General features: G+C 49.4%; 1 protein-coding gene across 11 annotated transcripts in view; it reads right to left on the reverse strand.

Moving 5' to 3' along the window:
• Positions 1–23217, reverse strand: part of SAMD11 (sterile alpha motif domain containing 11) — a 333362-nt gene that overhangs the window by 12571 nt on the left and 297574 nt on the right. For all 11 annotated transcript variants that reach the window (XM_079986850.1, XM_079986848.1, XM_079986843.1 and 8 more), the window contains 3 exons: positions 12404–12519; positions 10790–10868; positions 8350–9047 (listed from right to left, as the gene is read on the reverse strand). In XM_079986850.1, coding sequence (XP_079842976.1) covers positions 8350–9047; positions 10790–10868; positions 12404–12519 — 893 coding nt within the window. The remainder of the gene's footprint in view (positions 1–8349; positions 9048–10789; positions 10869–12403; positions 12520–23217) is intronic.

Genomic DNA, 23217 nt, shown 5'->3' on the forward strand with positions numbered 1-23217 from the left:
GCCTCCATCTGCAGCCGGAGAAGCAAGCGTCTCCAAAGGGATCTGGCAGTAACAGCCAACTGGTTCCAAATGATGCACTTCCTCCTTCCAGAGGCCGGCCAAGGATAGCAGCTTGGCCGAGTAGATGGGAACGGAGGAGAGCCACCTCCTCTGTACTCGGCTGGGCAGCTTGAACCTCAGCGCTTTGGCTCTGCAACGGGGGCATCGCTCCGGACCCACAGGAAAAATAGGGCAGTGCTCTGATCCAACTCTTCCATGGGACCAGAAGCTGTTTTCCAGAGGGGCTTTTCCAGCCTCCAATTTCAGGGCTGGCTTCTCTTGCCAACTTTTTAACCAAGCCTGATAGGAAAAAAACCTGGTTTTGCTCAAGACACAGAGAAAGCGTTCAATGGCAAAGCACAAGCTCTGGCTCCGCCTACTGTTGGCCTCCCTTTCTTCTCCCACCACTACTTCCAGCACCCATTGACCGCCAATGGGCAGGTTAAACATACTAGGACAGCTCCTGCACTGAGCACAAGCAAGCAAGACTTTGCCAAAATAACTCTTCTCCCCAGTCTAGGTTGCCTCTGGTCTAGTCAGCATTTTGTGGGAGGGATCAGGCATAAACCAGGTTTGCCTAACTATTTGGAGAAAGTACTGTTGCCCCAGGGCAACAAATACACTTAGAAACACATCCACAAGGCAGAGGTTTGTGGTTACAGAAGCGATGAGGAAGTCTCTGGATGTAGTCTAACCTCCGTATAACCTATGTCAAATAACCTCTGCACATAAAGAAGGTTCAGGGGAAGAACACTTCTAGCCTGGACAGTTATAGAGTTCTGGACGGCACCTCAGTGTAGCTCCCAGAACTGGATGAAGGGCAGACTAGGAGGAATCATGCTCAGAACAGCAACTCATGCAGATTCCCATCAGGCATCCTCCTCTTCCCCTCAGCTGGGAAAGACTTGCAGTTTGAAATTCTGTATAGCTGCTGCCAGTCAGTGTAGACAGAGATCCAACAGACCAGTGGATAAAGCAGCTTCCTGACATCAGGTGCCCATGGCAAGTGATTCAAATTCTTTCATTTGCCATGAAGGAAAATATTTTTTCTTCTTTTTCTTGAGGAAGAGGCACTCCCCAACACATTTTTTTTGGTGTGCCAACTCTCCCCTGAGCTTGCCTGTAAGAATCCACAAGTATTTTCCACACAGCCACACAAACACAGACCCTGCCAAAATATTTATCTCAAGACAGTTCATCCTCCCTTTCGCAGTCACCAGGAAAACACATGGAGAGAATGTCTGCTGGCGTAAAAAATTCTGAGCTGAAGGACGGGGGGGGGGGGGGGGCAGGAGACAGAATGATTTATTGGCAGTTACTGGAGGTGGGGGGGGGGGCAAGAAAGAGGAGATGCCTCATTTTGCCAAAATAAACAAGAACTGGTCAAAGCTCTGTGAGGACAAACAGCCACAGCGTGCAGAGACCCAAAAAATACGCCTGGTTCAGCTGACCAACCCTCCTTTCAGGAGAAGTGCATTTCTCTCTCAAACTCCCCCTTTCACCGCTCTCCTCTCACAGACTCCAGTTAAATAGGAACAACTGACCCATGCCCGTGGGGGGGGGGGTTTGTATCCAGGGATACTGAGGCGGCTTGCTGGTTTGATGCCTTAAAGCCCAAATTCTCACTCAACCTCGTGCCCTCCAGCAGCTTTGGAGGAAAGCTACTAGGAACACAGGAAGCTGCGAATCAAATCATTTTGTCTATGTAGCTTGGTACTGTCTACACTGGCTGGTAGGGGCTTGCCAGGGTTTTAGGCAAGGGATGTCTCACCTGGAGCTGCTAGGGAGTGAAGCTGGGAGCTTCTACACACAACGCAGACTCTCTGCCATTGTGCTGTGGCCTGTCCCTTAAGACACAGAAGCATAGGAAGCTGCCTTTTACTGAGACTGGCCATTGGTCTATCTTAACTCTTTGCCGCGTACACTGACTGGCAGTGAACCTGGGGTCTTCTGCATGCAAACAGATGCTTTATCACTGAGCTGTGGATGAGAGTCGTGGTCCAAAACAGTGATAAGGCACCTGGAAGCCTGCCCTTTGCATTCTGCAAATAAAGAGGCGATTATTCTATTCCCATCAGGTCAGGCTCCTGATTTTAATTGGGGAGGGGGTTGGCACTGGCACCTTGAACGGGCCCACCTCCTTGCCTCTGCCCATTTTCCTCCTCTCGGCCTCTGGGCCAAATCAGCACCACTGCCCACAAGGAGAAAGGCAAGGCAACTCCCTGCTGACGTCTTTTCCCCTTTTCGTCTCACATGCTTCACGCTCAGCTTCCCAGGATTTGGGCTCAGAGGACTCCTTTGAACAGCTTCGTTAATTCCACACAGCTCTCACACCCGGTTCTCTCAAGGGATGCCAGTATGTGCGGGCAGAAGCAAGAAGTTTCAAAGCATCTCTCTCTGGCCCCACAAGATGCGGAGAACACAGGAAGGGCCCTGCTAGACCACAGGCACTGGCCCCAGACTGGCAACTGGTTTCCCACAGTGGACCTGAGCAAAATCCATTGCCCTCTCCCGCTTGCCATCCCCAGCAATTAGTGCATAGGAAGAGAGGGAGCTGCCTTATGCAGAGTCAGGCCACTGGTCCACTAAGCCCAGTTTTTTCTACACTGACTGGCAGCAGCTATCCAGGGTTCCAGGCAGAGAATCTCTCTCAGTCCTACCTGAAGATGCTGGAGATTGAACCTGGAACCGTTTGCCACAGTTCTTCCCTGAAGATGTAGCAGGATAGGATGCTGCCTATTCTGGCAGCTGGTCCACCAAGCTCAGTATTGCCTACCTTGACTGGCAGTGGCTCTCTGGGGTTTCAAGCAAGGGACATGCCCAGCCCTACCCAGGTATAGAACCTGGGACCTTCTGCATGCGAAGCAGATGTTCTTAGCACTGAGCTACAGCTCATGCCGTTGCTAATACTGGCTAGAATTCAAGCTATGTTAATAGTTGTGTGGGTCAAGGGGCTTTTAATGGATCATGGGAACTGCTTGCCACGCAGGGCCAGGTTATAAGGGAGCAAGAGTGATTACCCTGCAAAGGATGGCTCATTAAGGCAAGTGAGATGCTGCCCCACCAAATTCAGTCTACCCACTTGCCAGCCTTCTTGCGGGTGGTGGTGGACTCAGCAGGGAAGAGGAGAACAAAACAAGAATGAGTCTGCTCTTCCTTTCCTTGGCTCCGGCTCCACCTACTTCAGGGTGCCTGGCCTTCCACCCCACATACCACCAGCCACCATTGCTTTGGAGGTGGGGCCCACCTAGCAAAGGACTGCTAATTTCTGCAAGGTTGCGAGATTCCTATCCTTTCCCACCAATGTGGGTCCAAGAGGCCAAACAAGCCATAAACACCAGGCACCTCCCCCCCCCCGCATGGGGCCCATGCCACTGACCCACACAGAAAGCTGGGATGGGGGCTTAATCCATCTTGTTATTTCTTCCCCTGCCCTGCCGAGAGCCGGGAGAGGTCACCGAACGGCCCCGGAAGGCTGGCGTTAATTGCTCTCCAGTCTGGAGATCGATAGGAAGATTTTAGCTGCTTGCTGGCTCCATCCTTCACCTTTTCCAGAGGATGGGGCCGGCGGGCGGGCAAGTGGGCGAGGGGGGGTGGCGGTGTATGAGAGAAGAGGTTCGCGGCTGCAACGAGATGAGGTCATTTTGGCAGCGGCTGGGGTTTTCATAAGGCAGCTTGGGGAATTGACCCGGCAATCGACTGCCGTGTCAATAATTTTCTGTCACTGGGGATAGAAAATGGCTCTGCGCCTCCAAAGTGCCGGAGGAGCCAGCCTCCTCCCCCTGGCTCGTCCCCCCCCCCCAGCCTGCTCCAACACCACCACTGTTCCCCCTCCCTGGAAAGCAGCCAGCCTCATTCAGAGCCTCCTGGATCATTTGCGGATATTAAATCTCTACCCTTTCCCCTTTCTGCCCTCCATCTTCCCGTCAGCCGCTATCTGGGTCTTCCTGCTTGCATTATCTAGCTTTCATCCCCGGCACGAAGGCAAGGCAATGTGTACACACACACACACGACTCACACGTGCACGTTGTCTCTTGGGGAATGCATCACTATGAACACAGAAAGCAGCTTTCTACCGAGTCAGACCATCAGTCTGCCTAGAGCAGTACCGTCTACACTGACTGGCAGCGGCTCTCCAGGGTTTCAGACACAGATCTCTCCCAGCCCAACCTGAATATGCTGCATCTCTGCTCTGCCTCCCCAAGAAGAGCTGGCTTGCATGCGTGAACAAGCCACCGGTGATAAAACTGCCTTACCACCCAAAAAGGCACAAACCTTTTTCAATGGACACAGTGGCAGATTCAGGGAAATGTAGAGAATCAAGAGTGAAGGAATAGGCCCAAGGAGCAAGGCTGGATGAAAGCGCTTTGGGGGCCCAAAATAAGGAACCTCTTCCTTATTGCACTGCAGGGGGTGGGACTAGATGTCCCCCAAGGTCCCTTCCAACTCTAAAATTCTATGATTCTGTTACCCCCCCCCCCCTCAAAGCAACACATCAAATAAGGTACCACAAAATTGGTCTTGCGGCATCTTTTTAAAAACTGTATCTAGATGAGCCCTATTCAGCTTAAGACTTTCTGAAATTAATGGACCAAAGCTAGTCATGTCCGTTAACTTCAGTGGGTGCAACCCTTATCAATTTATTACAATATTAGGTTTTGTTAATGATGAGAAAAACCTAAAACTTCTGAGCATGCAAAGTTTCATTGTAACTCTCACCAGAACAAACACAAAAACCATTTTGCTGAAAAGAAAATACTCTGTGCACGACAGCCACCTTCAAACATCTTAAGGCAGGCTTCCTCAACCTTGGCCCTCCAGATGTTTTGAGACTACAATTCCCATCATCGCTGACCACTGGTCCTGCTACCTAGGGATCATGGGAGTTGTAGGCCAAAAACATCTGGAGGTGTCACATGGAAGATGGAGCAAGCTTGTTTTCTCCTACTCCAGAGGCCAGGACTCGAACCAATGGATTCAAGTTACAAGACAGGAGACTCTGACTAAACATCAGGCCCATCTTTCTGACGGCAAGAGCTGTTGGACAGTAGAACAGACTCCCATAAGAGGTGGTGGATTCTCCTTTCTTAAGTTTTTTAAAGCAGAGGTTGGATGGTCATGTGTCATGGATGCTTTAGTGGAGATTCCTGCAATGCAGGGGCTTGGACTCTGATTCTATGTGCCATTTCAGTTTTCCGTCACTTAACCCATCACTGTTTTTCCGCACTTCCCAGCTTGGCCCAGCATAACCTACCTCACATGGGTGCTGTGAAGATATATATGAATGTTGAGGGAACAAGTGTCCATGAATGAGCCCAAGCTCTGCCCTGGTAACAATTACCATGCTGTTTTTCTCTCTCCACACCATACATTTAAAGTGGATGGCTTCCTCCAAAGAATTCTGGGAATTGTAGCTTAGTACTCACAGAAATACAATTTCCAGCACCCTTGACAGGTTTTTTTTTTGGGGGGGGGAGGGGGGAAGTAATGTGCTTTAAATGCGTGGTGTGAACATCAGACTGAGCTACAGTTCTAGCAGCAGTTGTTTTCCTGCCCTACGTACCAGCTCCGCAAACCTCGCGGTACACCAAAAAGGAGAAACCAGGAACGCCCAAATAGGCATTAAAAGCCCCCCAGCTGAAACACGCTTTGAAAACACAGTGGAGGGGTTACAGGAACTGATATGGCCAAGAAAAAGCACCGCCTCTCACTCGCCCCTGCCCATCTGGGACCCATGCCCTGCTCTGCACGCTCTTAAAAACCCACATTTCCCTTTTAATCAGCCAGTAAGGAAACGCTCTTGCCAAGCCGCCTCATCTGTTGAGGTGGCTGGGGATATTCCATCACACCCAACCATCTGTCAGGAAGAAATCACTCCTTTCTGCCCCGCCTTTGGTGGTGAGTGCCGACGGGCTTGCCTTGACCCGATGAGCTCCTCTTGAAAGGAGAACGGCTCCATCACCCAAGTGGCTAGCATAGCCTCCATCTTTTCTCCCCAAAGCAGCTCCCTCCTCCCCCACCAACCCACTTCAGTTCATGTTCCCTCTTTCTTTCCCTGGCTGAACATGCTAGGTAGCAAACAGGAGGAAGGAAAAGCAGAGGCTTCGAAAACAAGCCTGAAAGTTATGGCGGCACTCATTCACACAAAATGACATTCCCCAATCGGGTGCCCTCCAGCTGTTTTGGACTACAACTCTCATCAACCTAAGCCAGAACAGCTGCCATTAGGAAGACAATATGTGCACTGTGAAACACAGGAAAGCCCATGCCTGGGAGGTGTACAAGTGCTCCTTACTCCAGGGGAAAGTTCCAAAGGCAATTGTGCACACAAAATACCATGGGTGCAAATACTGAGATGGTTAAGAAGCATTCTGATAGGACTAAAAAGGTGCCCCCCAAATCCAGCTCAACTATACTTATGTCATGTCTTGTGTACAGCCCTGAGATCTTTTGATGAAGGGCAGTATATATATCTTAACAACAACACCTTTACCTATTCCTTTCCAAATCCTGAAAAGCCCGTAATCATTTTTGCAGGTCCTTCTCTGTCGCCTGCCCAGCAATTTATCAACATCTGTCCTGGAGGAGGGTTTTCCAAGCAAGGCCAGGCTGACCTTGCAAGACCAAAAGGGCAATGAAATCACATTGCAACCCACTCAACCACACCTCACCCGCCAAGCATCAACTAGAGCTGGATGCACACACAAACAACAGCGGACATTAGGAGGGATTCTGGAACAAAAGGGCTGTAAGCCCAGCAGCCAGAGCATCTGCTTTGCATGCACCAGGCCCCGGGTTCAGTCCTTGGCATCTCCAGGTAGGGTTAAGAAGGTCCCCTGCCTGAAATCATGAGAGCTGCTGCCAGTCAGTATAGGCAACACTGAGATAGATGGACCAAGGCAGCTTCATATGTTACTGAACAGTATTCATTGTGTTGATGAATTTGCTGTTGTTTGCTTTATATGCTATTGTGTTTGATATTACAGTGTTTGCAATGTTTTTTGTTTTAAATGCTATTGTGAGCAGCTTTCAACATTTGTTGTTGGAAAAGCGGAATACAACTATCAACTCAACTCAACTCAACTCAGCTAGGTCCTGAAATATAATATCCAAAGAGATGTTTAGGGTCACAAAGCTGGCCCAAGGTATCTCTCTCCCACCAGCAAAAGATACAAATGGTCTCCCCCCTGCCCAGTACAAAAATCAGCACATATTAAATAAATTATAACATTTAACAACACTTTTTAGCACCTCACAGGTAGGAGGGTGTAGAATTGGGTGGAAGTCAGCCTGTTTAAAGGGCCTGGAAAGCTCATTGCTGTTATTATTTGTTAAGTCCCTTTTCTTAAAGAGTGACCCAAAGGGACTTACATTAAAAGCCATTAAGAACAACCAAGTAACAAAGCCTAAAATGTAGGAAGAGCCCTCCTGGATCAGGCCTATGGTCCATCTACTCCAGCTTCCTGTTCTCACAGTGGGCAACTGGAGGTGCATTGTGGGAAGCCTGCAAGCAGAACTCAAGTGCAAGAGCACTTTCACCACACCTGCGGTTTTCAGCAACTGGTATTTAGAGCCATTACTGCCTCCAACTGCAGAGGCAGAGCGTAGCCATTGTGGCTGGTAGTCATTGATAGACGTATCCTCCATGAATTAAAAACACAGCCATACAGGTAAAAGGCAGGATTTACATAGCCCAAATATGTCACAATGCCACCGTCAGAAACAATTAAACAATAACAAGAAAAGAAAAACAGTAATACTGTATGAGAAAAAAGATTCTTATAACCAAACAAATCAGAAGGAAATAAGAGGCCTGCTCCTCTTTAATTTAAACGTGTATCAGATCACCTTTCTTGGCCAGAGCAGAATCACAGCTTATGCGTAGCCAGAGACTCTTTAAGAAAGTGGAAATACTGGGCTGGTGGGTGTTGTCATGTTAAAAGAAGGGAGAGAGAAGGGGTTCTCCACAGCGCCCCCTCCAAATCCAGAATCCAAGGCCATATCCACACAATATATTTAAAGCATTTTTTTGCCACTTTTAGCAACTACGGACAATTCTGGGAACTGTAGTTTATTAATGGTGTTGGGAATTGGGAAGTCAGTGAAGCTCATCACCTTTATCAGACTACAGTTCCCAGGATTCTGTAAGGGGGGTCATGAATTTTAAAGGAGTGCAAATGCACATGGTATGGCTGTGAACCAAATTCTGCAAACGAAGGCACACTCCACCTGAAAATTCTGCACACTCCCAACGTCTGCTAGCGTTCTTAAATGTACCAATTCCACAGACAACTGTTGCCGCCACCTACCTGTGTGGAAATAGGGGCTCATGGTGTATGGAAAGCCAAATGGCAGCGGCTGCGGAGGTGGGAGTGAGGCCGGTGGGAGGTATTTTGCCTCAGTTTTGTTGATGACTGGGCCGAGGAGGTGGCTGGGCGACTCGGCGCTGGAGGAGCTGCAGGGGGCGCTCTGGCTGGCAGATAAATCGCCCAGTTCCTTGGCACCATCGCAGGCTTTTGCTGCCTCTTTGCATTCCTTCAGCTCGCCAGCCAGGCTGCTGCTCTCGGCCTTTGTGCTGTCCAGCTTCTCCTCGCTCACGTCGGCATCGCTCTCAGAGTCCTTCATCTCCTCGTCGTGGCCATCAGGGGGGCGGCTCTCGGACAGCTCTTTGGATTCGCTCTGGCCAGGCGCCTCGGCCCGGTGGTGTGTGGACTTCCGGCTCCCCCTCCGACTCCCTTGTTCCTTGGGCGGGGTGGTGGAGGCGCTGGGGACCCCGTGGTTGAGCGACAGGAGTGGGGTGTTGTTATGGCGGAGCACCAGCATGGCGTTCCTCCGCGAGAGCTCGTCGCGGAGCGGGTGCCCCTCGGGAATGTCGTGGACGTTGCGCAGGGCTGGGTGGTCCGGCGGCAGGCCCGGGTGCAAGCTCATTGGGTCGCTGGCCAGGAGCCGCTGGCGGTGGAGGTTCTCCAACTCCTTCTGGCGGATGATCTCTGCAGACATCTCAAGCCTAAATGGATGAAGGCAAATGGGTGAGATGGGTTTGGGAGGAACTGAGAGGCTCAGGGTCAGAGTCCTACCTCTCTGCCTTGCAGCTGTGAATAAACTACCCTCTCTTGTCTCCAAATTGCAGTGTCCCACAATTAAAATGAGGTGTGAAAGTGATCTACCTTGCAGGGTTGTTGAGGGAAGGGGGGGACCCATCTGAATATAAATGGAGTGTGATACTTGCACAAATTCAAAGCACTACATCATCTGAGGCCCTTCTTCATGTGCCTCCTCCATAAGAGGTCCGGCAGTTGGCAACACAAGAACCGGGGCCTTTTCTGCAGTGGCTCCCCAGCTCTCTCCAGGGAGGCTTGCCTGGCGCCTTCGAAACATATTTTCAGGCGCCAGGCAAAAACCAGGTCTTGGGCTGATTAACATTCTATGGCTTTTTAAATGTGTTGGGGGAGTGTTATTGGTTTGTTTTTGTTTTATTATGTATTTTGTGTTCTCACTTGTATTTTTATGTTGTGGTCTACCCTGCATTCTTCGGATGAAAAGCAGTATACAACAAACAACAGAACACAAAACCAATAGCAGTAGTTCAGCAATGCGTATTGGGTGAGTCAGAACAGACCCACTGAAATTAATGGGTCCAACTGAGTCACATCCATTATTTTCAATGGGTCTACCAACCCTTGGAAGCGAGTTTTATCCATCTCCCTTTCCGGCAATATTTTCCCACCCCGACATCCTTGCATCACCCAGGTAGTTCTGCTTCCCCCTCTCCCTGCTTCCAATTGGAAAGGGGAAGCTGGAGTCTAACCTGGGGAAAACAAAGAGGGGGGGGGCACTGCCAGGCAAATTGCAATGCTTTCCAAAACTCCCACATCCCAGGGAGATTCCCCAGCCTCCCATCTCTCCCCCTTAAGGGGAAGGGAGGTTGTCCGGGAGAGAGCCCTTGGAAGGGAACGATGATAAACGTGTCTGGCACGGCCTCCAACTCTTTGGCTCAATGAAGCGTACCAGCTAATCTCTCCTTCTCAAAGGATATGCATGGGAGATCAGGGATGAATTCATGGCCAAGGCCCCCACCTCCCACAGCTCTAGCTAGAATAGGGGTCAGCAACCTTTTTCAGCCGTGGGCCGGTCCACCATCCCTCAGACCATGTGGTGGGCTGGAATATATTTTTTTGGGTGGAAATGAACAAATTCCTATGCCCCACAAATAACCCACAGATGCATTTTAAATAAAAGGACACATTCTACTCATGTAAAAACACGCTGATTCATGGGTCGAAGGCAATTGGGCCGATTCCGGCCCCCAGGCCTTAGGTTGCCTACCCCTGAGCTAGAAGAAAGGGAGTGGGTCTCCTTCTTCTCCCCCCCCCCCAAAGCTGCCTTACACAGAGTCAGATCCTTGGTCCACTTACTGTCTACACTGACCGGCAGTGGCTCTCCTTGGTGCCAGGAAGGGGGTGCTTTTCAGCCATACATGGAACTGCCAGGGCTTGAGCCTGGGACCCTTCTGCATGCAAAACAACTGATCTACCACTGAACTACAACCCTTCCCTTCTGACACCCAAGTCAGGCCACTGGCCCATTTAACTCAGTATTGTCTACACCAACTGGTAGCAGCTCTTCAGGCAGGGGTCTCTCCTGACCTAACCTGGAGATACCAGGGATTAAACTTGGGACTGTCTACACGTAGAGAGGATGCTCTCCCACTGAGCTGGGGCCCATCTCCATCAACTGTGTGCTTCTAACCTGGCAAGGTTCTGCTTCCTCAGCATCTCTTGTTGTCGTGCAAACATCTCTGCTTGGGCTGGCTGTAGAAACCCGTAACCTGTGGGTGGGAGGGAGGGGAAAGATCTGGAGGTTAACACAAATGCATGGTTGTTCAGAAATACTAATGTAGTGTTAAATTCAGAAGTGTATCATCCCTTCACAATAGTCAAACAAGAATAATAATTAGGGATGCATTGCAACAACTAATGCTGATCTATATCTGCTGCATTTCAGCTAGATCTATTATTTTCTGTGCATGTACATGGACAAATGATTTGGAGTGTTCCAATAACTTCTTTCAGAGTGACTTGAATTGCGTTTTCCCCAAAGTTCCATTTCACATAATAAAATTTGCTCACCCTTCCCTTGAAACTGAAGCCCTTTGTGTGCAGTGTCCCTACCTACTTAGCTTCGGAGAAGTTTCCCAAACTTGTGTCTCCACTTGTTTTTGGACTACAACTCCCATCATCCCTAGCTAGCAGGACCAGAGGTCAGGCATGATGTCAATTGTAGTCCAAAAACAGATAAAGACCCAAATCTGGGAAACCCTACTTTGGAGCATATTGAACAACAATTCCCTGGTGTTCTTCCGAAATGCCTTCTCCAGAATGACCCTAGGAGTCAATCTTCAACTGGCTTACTCAACTCCTTTCACTCTGACTGGCTCCAAATCAGCACAAAGGATTAGAAGACTTCTTCTCAGTGGCTAAAAAGCTCTCCTTTTCATGCTGACTGGATGTGCTAGGACGCTAGGGACAGAGACCCTGCAGCAGAAATAGTAACAGGTCTTTGATCTCCCCCCACTCCAGAACCCTGGACCACTGCACTCAAATCCAGCCTTATGACGATTCAGTCCTGTTCCTAGGCCTCTCTCAGCCCTGTTCCCTAATATCCTGTTGGGGATGCAAGGGGATAGCACCTTGTATTGTTTGCATTCAAAAGCATGCACTCCACCTCTACATTATGCCTTCTGACTATGAAGGATGACAGAGGGGGAAATTGGAAACTACTCAATTTACAATTCCAAAAACAACACACAGGCAGCTGTGCTTCGAAATCCGTACTTCTCTGAATTTTTGCAATGCAGTCCTCCAGACAAGTAATACACACAAAGGCACATATATTAAGGGAACATTTGAATGAAAATGAATATATTAGCGAAAATATATAGATACAAAAACGTGTGTGCTAGGCAAAAGCACATACAAAGAATGCGTATATAATTAGCACAGTTGCACACAAAAATGTTGACAAATTTTCATGAGGACTTTTTTTTTTTAAAAAAAGAGAAAAATATTGCAAACTGACGTGGAAGACTGAAATTAGAACTGAAAAAAGTAGGAGATGGAAGGCTGTAGCCAATGCCAGTCCGACTCAACAGGAGACCAACTGAAATTAGTGGCCACAACTTAGGTCCAATGATTTCACCAGGTCCATCTGGAGTTAAAACTTAGTTGGGATACCAAACCAGAGAAAACTGACATGGACAGATTTGTCCACTGCTAGAGGAAGAACACCAAAACCACATACCTCCCTCGCTCCTTGAACATTTTGCTGCATGGCATAATCCTCAGCACAGACAGGAACACTCACCTGGCGTCTGACACAAGGCCGAAGGTACCCCTAAAAAGGGGGGTCTCAAGTGCGGGCCTAATGCAATGTGAGGAGCGTTCTGAGGCGACAGAAGAGGGGGTGGATGGGACATCTCCCTAAAGGGAAAAACAACACAAAGCAGAGGGAAGTTAAGCACTTTACTTGTGTGTGGGGAGGGGGGAGTGTTGGGCCGCATCCACACCATCACTTTAAACAGTTATGGCTTCTCTCAAAGGATCCTGGGAGGACCTGTAGTTTGTTAAGGGTGCTGAATTATGAGGAGGCCCCTCTTCCCTTCACAGTCTTAAGAGCTCCCTGGGAAGAGGGACTGTCTGTTCAACTACTGTTGACAACAAACTTTTTCAGCAGGTGGCTGGTCCACTGTCCCTCAGACTTTGTGGGGGGCCAGACTATATTTTTTTGGGGGAAATGAACAAATTCCTATGCCCCACAAATAACCCACAGATGCATTTTAAATAAAAGGACACATTCTACTCATTTAAAAATACCAGGCAGGCCCCACAAATAACCCAGAGATGCTTTTTAAATAAAAGGACACATTCTACTCATGGAAAAACACCAGGCAGGCCCCACAAATAACCCAGAGATGCATTTTAAATAAAAGGACACATTCTACTCATGTAAAAACATGCTGATTCCCGGACAGTCCACGGGCCAGATTTAGAAGGCAATTGGGCTGGATCCAGCCCCCAGGCCTTAGTTTGCCTACCCATGGTTTAATCATTAGGAGAACTGTAGCTCTGGGAGAAGAATAGGGGTCTCCTCACAACTCTCAGCACCCCTAACAAACTACAACTCCCAGAATTCTTTGGGTGATGTAGCCATGGCTGTTTAATGTGGCATGGTTGTACTTTGAATGTAGGGTGTGTGTATGTGGCCTTGACCAAGTCTGTAGAAGCTATACAGTTTTGACATGCTCCTGGCTCAGCACATAAACACAGGGGCATGCTATGCAACCCACAGTGAACTGGTGAGCTTAACCAGGAGAGGCGGGGACAAACATATGAAAACACAAAGTGGAGTTTAAATTTCTCAACCTTCTTGTAAAGCAGGAGTGGGGAACCTCTTTTGGCCCAGTGGCCTACATCTTATCATTCTGCTCCTCTTAACTTAGACAGGTGGGCGGGGACACCCACCTGCCAATCATCCAATACCAGTATGATGTCATTTGACTGATAGGTTGGGAGGTCCCGCTCACCTGTCAAATGTGACCCACAGGGTGGTGGTGGGGAAAAGGTCTGCTTTGCCTTCATGTTCCCTGCGATGAACACAGTGGTGGAGCAGCACCCAGCAGGAATGAACCCTGCCCTCCAGCCGATGTCAGCTGATTGATTGGCAGGTATGGTAAGAGGGAGGGAATTACCTCACAGGCCAAACTGGACCCCCTGGTGGGCCGAGACCTGAACATGGGCCAGGGATCCTACTGTACCTGTTGTAAAACAGGTGAATTAAGCTCCCTTGGTATATTGTTTGGACCAGTCTTGACTAGGAGACGTTCTCTTACTGGTCCAAATACTCAGGGAGCTCAGCACTCTTCTCCCAATGGCCCAAACAACCCCCTCAACTGCCATACATTTGTTCTATGTATTGTATTCTCAGGTGTTTGCTGGAGCAGTTCACAGTGGCATTGCACAGTCTCCCATCCAGACAGCATAAAGCAAGGATGGGGAGCCGACTGCTCCCATCATCCCTGGCCATGTTGGCTGGAGCTGATGGGAGTTGGCGTTCAACAGCATCTGGAGGGCCACAGGATTCCCACCCTGGCAAAAAAGATCAGGCAGCTTCCCTTGGCTTCCTTCCATGCATGGGCTCTCAGAGCACACTCAAGGGAGCTATTTGACTAGCTGCAATGGCTATGTCCCGCCTCCACAGCTGGAGGGACCGGTAATCTACCCCGAATACCAGTTGCTGTGAATCACAAGAGCTGCTCTTGAGCTCAGGTCCTGTTTGAGGGTTTTCCCGAAGAGGCACCTGGTTGGCCACTGTGAGAACAGGATGGAAGGTTCCAGTTACATTCTCATAGCTAACGCCAGTGTAACCAGCTAAACTCCCCACTGTATAAAACATCTATGGCTAACAATCTTTTAGCTAATAAGCCCGGGAAGCCACAACGATTTCGGAATGTTGGGTTTTTCTCAACTGGGAACAGCCATTTATTTTTAAAAGGGCAAAATTTGCTTGAAAGATGACAAGGAGCCAGCAAGCATGAAATGTGTTTCCTTCCCCCGGGAGATGAGCATGGGTCCAGAGCTGTACCCTGCTTGTCCCCCCTCCAAACCAGCACCGGCTCATTACACAAAAGTAGCACAGGCTCTCTCTTCAATCATTAGTAGCTTATGGATGTTTCTCAACACCAAATAATGTACTTGGGGGGGGGGGGGGAGAGAGGATTCTAGTGAATAAAGCTGCAGTGCTGTACACTCTCTTGTAGGAAACCCGGGGGCCACATGTCAGAGGTGGGTGGGGCCAGAGCAACAGGTGTAATTCTTGTGTTTGCACAGCCATACAAAAGTCAGAAGTTTGCAGAAACAGACACAGACACATCTCTCCATGTTCCAACCAGGAAATCAAGAGACATTACTGTACTGCAGTTCAATGAAAAACCCAACCATGCAAAAGTCCCTGAGAAGGGTGTGCAGCAGGATCGGTGCGGGGAGTTGCCTGGGGAAGATTCTTGAGTGCCAAATTTGGCCCCTGAGCCTGAGGTTCCTCATGCCAAGCAGTTCCTAAACTGAAACCTGCCTATTCTTCAAAATATGCATGTCGCCAAATTTTACTGTTCTGTTTTCCAACAGCAACAACAGATTCAAAAACGGAATCAACAACAAGTTCTTTTTTCAAATAAACAAATTGCAAAGTAAAGAAGAAATGGGTTAAAATGAATGTAAGTTGGGGGTTGGGGGGGGGATGGGGAAAGCGAAAAGAAGCAAGATGGACAGACTCACCCACTGTCAGTCAGGAGGAAAACTAACCCCCTACCCATACTAAACAAGGGTGGACTACTAGATTGAGTAAAATCTCATCTCACAAGACCATTTATAAACACACACACCAGTCAACACACATTCAGAGACCAAGTAAGATAAAAACAGAAGGGGAGAATTTTTCCTTCTAATGAGACTGCACAAATACTACGTGCGTGTAGACACACACAAAGAGAGAGATAACTGAGTGGATTAAAATTCTCCCCTTCCGAGACCCAGGTCTCCATCCCCTTGTTGTCTCCCCATCTGTCCCTCTCCCCTGGCTTCCAGTCTGTCTCGTCCCGCTCGCTCCCCCCTGCTCCCCTTCTGTCCATCCCTCCCCGTCCTCCCTTCTTGCTTGCCACCCCCCCCCCAACGCCTAGCTTTCAGCTTTTCTCTCCTTCCCTCCCTCCTGAGCTCTCCTCTAAACTAATTGCACAGCTCCCGGTGTCTGGAAGAGAGCCACGGATCGATCCGTCGCTGTTGAAATGTTAATGCTAATCGTATAACGGCTCCGCCAGCGCCTCGCACTTCAGTGGCAGCGCCAATTAATCTCAGGTAACGCGGCGCATGACCTTCGGGGCTCAGCGCCGGGGCAGCAGCCAAGCGATGCTTATGTAATTACACCATGAAGTGTGTAATCACCTGCCCTAATCCCCGAGGCCTCACAATTAGCCGGGGCCCTCGGTCGCCGGGCTGCCAAGTGCGCTGCCACTCCGGACAGCCGAGCGGATGAATAACGGACAATTAAAGCGGCCTGGCGGGGGCCGGGAGGCGCGTCCGCTCAATCGTAATTAGCTGTAATCATGGGGAGACGAGAGCCTGGCAGACGTGCCGCTTGTTTTATAAGAAGCAATTTGGGAAATCAAGTGGCGCTTAACCGTTTTGTGGCCAAGCAGGCACATCCTCGCCCACCCCACCCATCGCTGCCCTCCCGTAAACACTGGCAGCAAGTGTGTGCGCACGTGTGTCTCGCAGAGATAAGCACATCCAGCGAGGGACTGCTGCTCACCCCGACTCCATCTCCCCCTTTCCCATCCCCATCTGTGTGCCTCTTTGCCAAGTGCACCTTCTGCCAGGAACAAGCCTCCACTTCTGTTAGGCCAGTCTTCTGGTTCCATCGGACTCCTCCCACCCTACCGTTTGCCAATGAAACACTTCGCCTCCCATATCAGAGGAACGCACGGAGCTGCCTTAGACAGAGTCTGGCTCCACTGGTTCCGCCTAGCTCAGTATTGACTACACTGGCAGGAAGTGGGTCTCCAGGGTTCCAGCCATCGGAGATGCCAGGGATTGAACCTGGGACCTTCTGCATGCAAAGCAGGTGACCTACCCCTGAGCTCTCCCCTTAAGACATGAGACCCTGCCTTATACAGAGTCAGTTCAGTTGGTCCACCTAGCCCAGGACTGTTTGCATTGACTTGCAGCAGCTATCCAGGGTTTAAGGCAAGGGACGTTCTGAGTCATGCATGCACTGTCAACACTGACTGGCAGTGGCTCTCCTATTTCAAACAGAAATATTTCCAAGCCCTATTTGGGGTGGTGCCTCCACTTCCATCTAAGTTTTTACTCTGAGCAGCTTCACTGCTGAAATAACAACTCCCTTAGAAACTGGGGAAATGGAAAAATTGAAGGTCACTAGAACTGGCTGTAGCGATGATAGTCACTAGCTATGCCCCCTTCTAGATAGAGATAACTTGGTCATGGCAACCTCTAGACTACTGCAATGTGCTCTACATGGGGCTGCACTTGAAGACAACTCAGAAACTTCCAACTGGTCCAAAACGCAACAACCAGGTTACTGGCTGGGGCTCCATTTAGAACTCATGCATCTAATGCCCTAATACCTGACAGGTTGTCCCCTTTCTTAGTGACCCCCTTGGGTGCCATAAACGACGGGAGAGGGGGGCTTATTTGTGATTCCGCCACCTGCAGAAGTGCAGGGAATGCCAGCTCCGGAATTGTACACATGTGCTGAATACACACCTCTATCCTGCCCTTCGGCAGTTACGGTGTTTTTGTTTTGCCAGACCCGCTTCTTTTGCTCAATTTATACTGTTCTGTTCCATGTGGAACTGTTGTACATCTCTTCTGAACTTCAATGATTTAATCTGTTCTCATAGTTGCAGATTCTATTGTTGTAACCTGCCCTGGGATTTTGCGGTGAGGGGGCAAGCAAGAAACCTTATAAATAAATACTAAATAAATAATGGACACATCCCCACGCCCCGATATAAAATCAAAGGTCAGCTTGACTACACTTAATGTAATTCCAAAGGAAGTGGGTCAGAGTGATATTGGTGCTCTAGCTAGGATTATTCTTCACTCCCCTCTTCTGTGCAAGGCAGAATCTTGACTCTTCTCCTGTGTGAACTTTTTGGCTCCAGATTCTATTTACAGTAGAGCCTGTTTTTCTGTCTCTTTGAGGGCACATTGATTGGCTGTGACTCTGGGGCTTGGTGTGATTGCCAGCAAGATAAGAGGGAGGGGAGCTGTTGCCATGGGACTGGAGAAAGTTATGCTGCGGTTTGTTGCTGTTGTGGGTTCCCCCCTCCTTTCCCTCCCTGGCTGCACAGGTTCTGGAAGAATTAAAAGGACACAGACTGAACAAATTCAGCAAGAGAACATAGGGCTGTGAATGGGATGTTGCGAGTCTAGGAAAGTAGCTGGCACAAAGTAGCTTTCTTGAGAATATCACCTGTCATTAAACGGGGGTCGGGGTGGGGGGACACATAAGTTTCTAGTCCTTGTGGCTGAAAAAATAAGTCTTGAAAAGTGTATGGCCCAAAACTCCAGAAGTCAAGGGGAAAGGGGTGGCTGCATCAGGCTTTCCCAGGTGATGGGAGGCAGGCCTTTTCTCCTTAATCCTATAGTAAAGGTAAAGGTACCCCTGCCCGTACGGGCCAGTCGTGACCGACTCTAGGGTTGCGCGCTCATCTCGCTCAAGAGGCCAGGAGCCACTTCCGGGTCACGTGGCCAGCGTGACGAAGCTGCAGCTAGCGAGCCAGCACCAGCGCCGCACACGGAAACGCCGTTTGCCTTCCTGCTATAAAGCGGTACCTATTTATCTACTTGCACTTAAGAGTGCTTTTGAACTGCTAGGTGGGCAGGAGCTGGGACCGAACGACGGGAGCTCACCCCGCCGCGGGTATTCGAACCGCCAACCTTACAACCAGCAAGTCCTAGGCACTGAGGTTTTACCCACAGCGCCACCCGCAATATTATATTAATCCTATAATTGCCCTAAAATGAATGACTTATGGAAAAGTACCAAGACCTGCAAAATAAAACATGCAGAGAGCAATTATGCAAATCTCTTCCGTTTGCATTATATATACAGGGACACAAAATGCAGCTTCTTAGGCAGAATTTCAGATTCTCTTCCTCATTTTAGCCGACACAATTATCTGTGTGTGCATGTGTGTGTGTGTGTCAAAGTCAGAACATAGCACTACAGCACTGCCTTTAGGATGTGGTGGAGAGTTTTAGTGTGACAGGTCCACCACTGGTGTAGTAATTTGTATGATCACAGAACCAAGGGGGCATTCATCCATCAATACAGGGCAAATGGGTAGGGTTCTGGGTACACACCCAATGACATGTGACATACTAGCATTAAGAAAACAAATCAGCATTTGTAATGATTCTGTGTGTACGTACACACACACACACACACACACCCTAGTCAGCAGCTGGCGTGCAAAGGTATTAGGCGATTTTAACTGCATGTTGCTAAATTTGATATGTCCTTTAAGAGGAGACAAATGGTTCACGAGGCTTTAAAAGTATTGACTTTTCTTTAACAATAAGCGCTAATGGCCTTCAAATAATCAATACTTTAAGTCATTACGGGGTTACACATTATACCGTTAAAAACCCGGTGTATTGCATTTTTTAACCCCCTCTCCTCTTCTCCAATCACAAGCTCCCCACAGGCTTAAGAGCTACCTTTTAACAAAGAGGGAAAGAGGGCAGTTGAAGAGGACTAAATTCTAGGTTGCGCTTGCAAGCAAGCAGGCAGGCAGGCAGGCAGGCAGGGTAAAGAGCCATTGCGAGGCTGCACCCTGCTTCTCAAAAATTGGCTGCCAGTTTGTTTCTGGGAACATGCTAGCGTCTGAAGTCTTTTCGACTGAGGCCCCAAATATTTGAAAGATCGCACAGGCCTTTTGGGGGCCAAGAGAGAAGGCTCTCTTGGTGGTTCCACTGACCTCAGAAGTTCAGAGGTTGTAGTGGCTTGGGAGAGGATGTTCTCTGTGGTAGCCCTAAGCTGTGGAATCCCCTCTGCAGAGAGGTGCGTTTGGCATTCATTAAATTGTTTCCAACGTGTGTACATGCACCTCTTTACCCTGGCCTCTCACACCTGTGGTGCCTGTTTTCAGGACCCACCCTACTCCTGTGACTGTTATTTGTTTTAACTGATTTTTATTCTGAATTGTTGTAACAAGGATGGGTGCGATGGGGCTGAGACTGTGCTCCCCACTTTACTGGGATAGGATGGGGCACTTCCAACAGGGCCGAACCAGAAACCACCTTATGCAGAGTCAGACCACTGGACCATCCAGCTCAATACTGTCTGCACTGGATGGCAGAAGCTTTCTGGGGTGTCAGGGAGGGGACGTTCCTAGCCCTACCTGAACATGCTGGGGGCCGAACCTGGGAGCGGTTTGCATATACAGTGGTACCTCGGGTTAAGTACTTAATTCGTTCCGGATATCCATTCTTAACCTGAAACTGTTCTTAACCTGAAGCACCACTTTAGCTAATGGGGCCTCCTGCTGCCGCCGCTCCGGCAGAGCATGATTTCTGTTCTCATCCTGAAGCAAAGTTCTTAACCCAAGGTACTATTTCTGGGTCAGCGGAGTCTGTAACCTGAAGCGTATGTAACCTGAAGCGTATGTAACCCGAGGTACCACTGTACTGCAGATGGCTCCATAGCCCTTCCGCATTTATTTTGCATTTGTTTAGAAAGCCAGCACCCAAATTCAGTCTCTGTCGCTATATTCAGATTGCAGGTTGACAAGAGCTGTGAAAGGATGGTCTTTGATGAGAACAGAGAGCTGCAGACTAAAGGGTCCTGGTAGCTGCAGGTGCCATAAGCTGGGCTGGCTGAATGGTGCAATTCTAGAGGAGTGAAGGGCAGCTTCCTGTGGTTATTAGGAGTTTTCAATACCCAGCTGTAGTTGCATCCAACTAAGTCCTACTCTGAGCAGACCCACTAAAATCAACGTGACTAACTTGAGTTCCTCAGAGTGAAGGCAGCTCTTTGTACCTGTGCTTGACTGCCTTACTCCCCGCCCCCCTTCTCCAGCCCTAGCATTGGGGGGGGGGAGTATCCTGGTTACCCCCTCTTTTCCGCAGTGCCACCTTCGTAAAAGAAGCCCGAGTCACTGCCAGGCCTCTTCTTCCCTCCCTCCTCCCTCTCTGCCTCCAGCTAATGGCTGAATTCTTCAGTGGCTAATTATTCTTGCCGCTGCTGCATCCGTGAACTGACCTAATCCCTGCGGGTTCTCGACAGGAAGCTGAAATGGAATTTTAGCACCATGCCAAGACGCTTCCATTCCACCCCCCACTTTCTGTGCCCCCCCCCCCATCACGACATGCATTATTGCCTGACTCTCGGGAAAGGCAGAGACCATAAATCTACCTGCAGTTTTGTTCCAAGCCAGAGTCTTGGGGGACGGGTCTTGCCCCTCCCGATCTCCCTACTCTGTCTTCCTCCCCTCCCAGTCATCCAACCAACACTATCCCCCCCCCCCCCAATTCTCTGCCTACCTGCAGTTTCAAACACCCACGCCCTTTGGGGGAGTCCAGGCATACACAAAAAGAGCTTTGATTGACCTTGTTGACTAAAAAAAAAAATTAAGGACCCTGCCAAAAGGCGGGGCGGGAGGAGGAGGAAAAATTAACCCTTTAAACATCTCAATTCAGTGGCTGCGTACACACCATAAAGTTAAAGCACATCCCCCACCCCCCAAAAACTAGTTTGCTTTTCACAGAGCTATCGTTCTCAGCTGTGTTAGCAAACTACAGTTCCCATGATTGGGGAGGGGGCAGGGGCAAAGTGTTTTATAGCTAGGGCATATATACTATGTCTCCAATGGGCCTCCCCGCTGCCCCCAAATCAAAGCCTTGAAGCAAGCTATTTGGCCACACAGAACACTTCTGAAAGGAGGGAATAATGGTATCTGATGTTAGCTGCCCTGAGCCCGACTTCGGCTGGGGAGGGCGGGATATAAATAAAAGTTCATTATTTGTTATTATCATTAAAACAACACCAGTGTCTGGTTTGAAGGCTGTAGCAGCAGCAGCAGCAGCAGCAGCTGTTGTTGTTATCGTTATTATTATTATTATTATTATTATTATTATTATTATTATTATTTCTACCATGCCCATCTGGCTAGGTTTCCCCAGCCACTCTGGGCGGCTTTCAACAGAACATTAAATACAGAATAAAACTTCAAACATTAAAAACTTCCCTAAACAGCCAAAGGTAGCAGGCTTGAGGAAGAACAGGGGTCGGTAAGGTTTACCTCGCCTGGGCGGTTCACCCCAGCAGAGATCCCTCCATGGGCCGGATCACTGCGCGCCCCTGCGATTTCCGCCATTGGCGTCTGCACTGATGTGATTTCCAGCACTGCAAAAGCGAATCCCCGTGCCACGCTGTTTAGTGCAGCATGCGGCGACTTGCCGAGCAGGCGGCTTGGTTCGGGGGCAGCTTGTGGGCCGGTTAAACGACCCCCATGAGCCACTTGGTTGCCTACTCCTGCTGAAGAAGGTAAGCAGGCCTAGGGCTGGTCAACACATGGATGAAAAGCTGGTTTGGAAACACATCTGCCGCCTCCAGAATCAAGAATACTGGGGTAGATGGACCCATGCTCTGATTGTGTCCTTCTCCTATGCTCCTTTGTCATAAGGGAGGACAAATAGGCAGAGCATCTGCTTTGCATACAGAAAAGTCTCAGGTTGAAACCCCAGCACCTCCAGGTAGGACTCGGAGAGACTCTTGCCTGAAACCTGAGACATCTGCTGCCAGTCAGTGTTGGCATTACTTAGCTGACTCAACGTATGGCAGCTCCCTATTTTCCTATGTCTTAAGGGCCGTAGATCAGTGGCAGAGCATCAGCTTTGCACAAAGAAGGTCCCAGGTATAAATCCTGGTCTCTCCAGGCAGGTCTGGGAACGTTACTTTGCTGCAACCCTGGAGAACCACTGCCAGTCAGTGTTGATGCTACTGAGACGCAGTTCCCTATCTTCCTAAATGCAGTTCAGCTCTTGGGTTTGGAGGGAGGGGGGAATATGCACACACGAAAACAAAATACCATCCGCATGCTGGAAGCAAAGCAAACAACCGGAACTGAAATGGCCCACCTGTGATGGACAAGAGGGCCCATTTCAGATGCATCTTGCATTCTCCCTCCCCCGTCCTCCGGCTCCACCAAAGTGATCTTTCAGCCAGTCATCTGGCTGATTTCCAGCGCACGCAGAGCTGGTGAGGTTTCCTTGCTGACATGCAGAGCTAAAACCAGCCCCTACATCCACATTCCTGACAGATCTGTCTCCAGCATGTTTTGCCTGCTTTGGGGGTGGTTATGGGGCAGGTCAAGCAAAGTACATCTCCCCACCACCACCCTGCGCTCTCTCCCTCTCCCTCTCCCTCAGAGGCCTGCTCATTTTCAGTCAAGCTACACCAGGCACACCCCGGGGCACACAGGAAGAAGCAGCCATCCAAAAAACTTTGCCTGCTCAGATGCACCCAGAGCACCTGCTGCGTGTATGCAGAAGGCCCCAGGGTTCAACCTGCAGTGGCATCTCCAAGTAAGGCTGTGAATG

The sequence above is a fragment of the Podarcis cretensis genome (genome assembly GCF_951804945.1).
Source record: "Podarcis cretensis genome assembly, chromosome: 8".
Classification (NCBI taxonomy): Eukaryota; Metazoa; Chordata; class Lepidosauria; order Squamata; family Lacertidae; genus Podarcis; species Podarcis cretensis.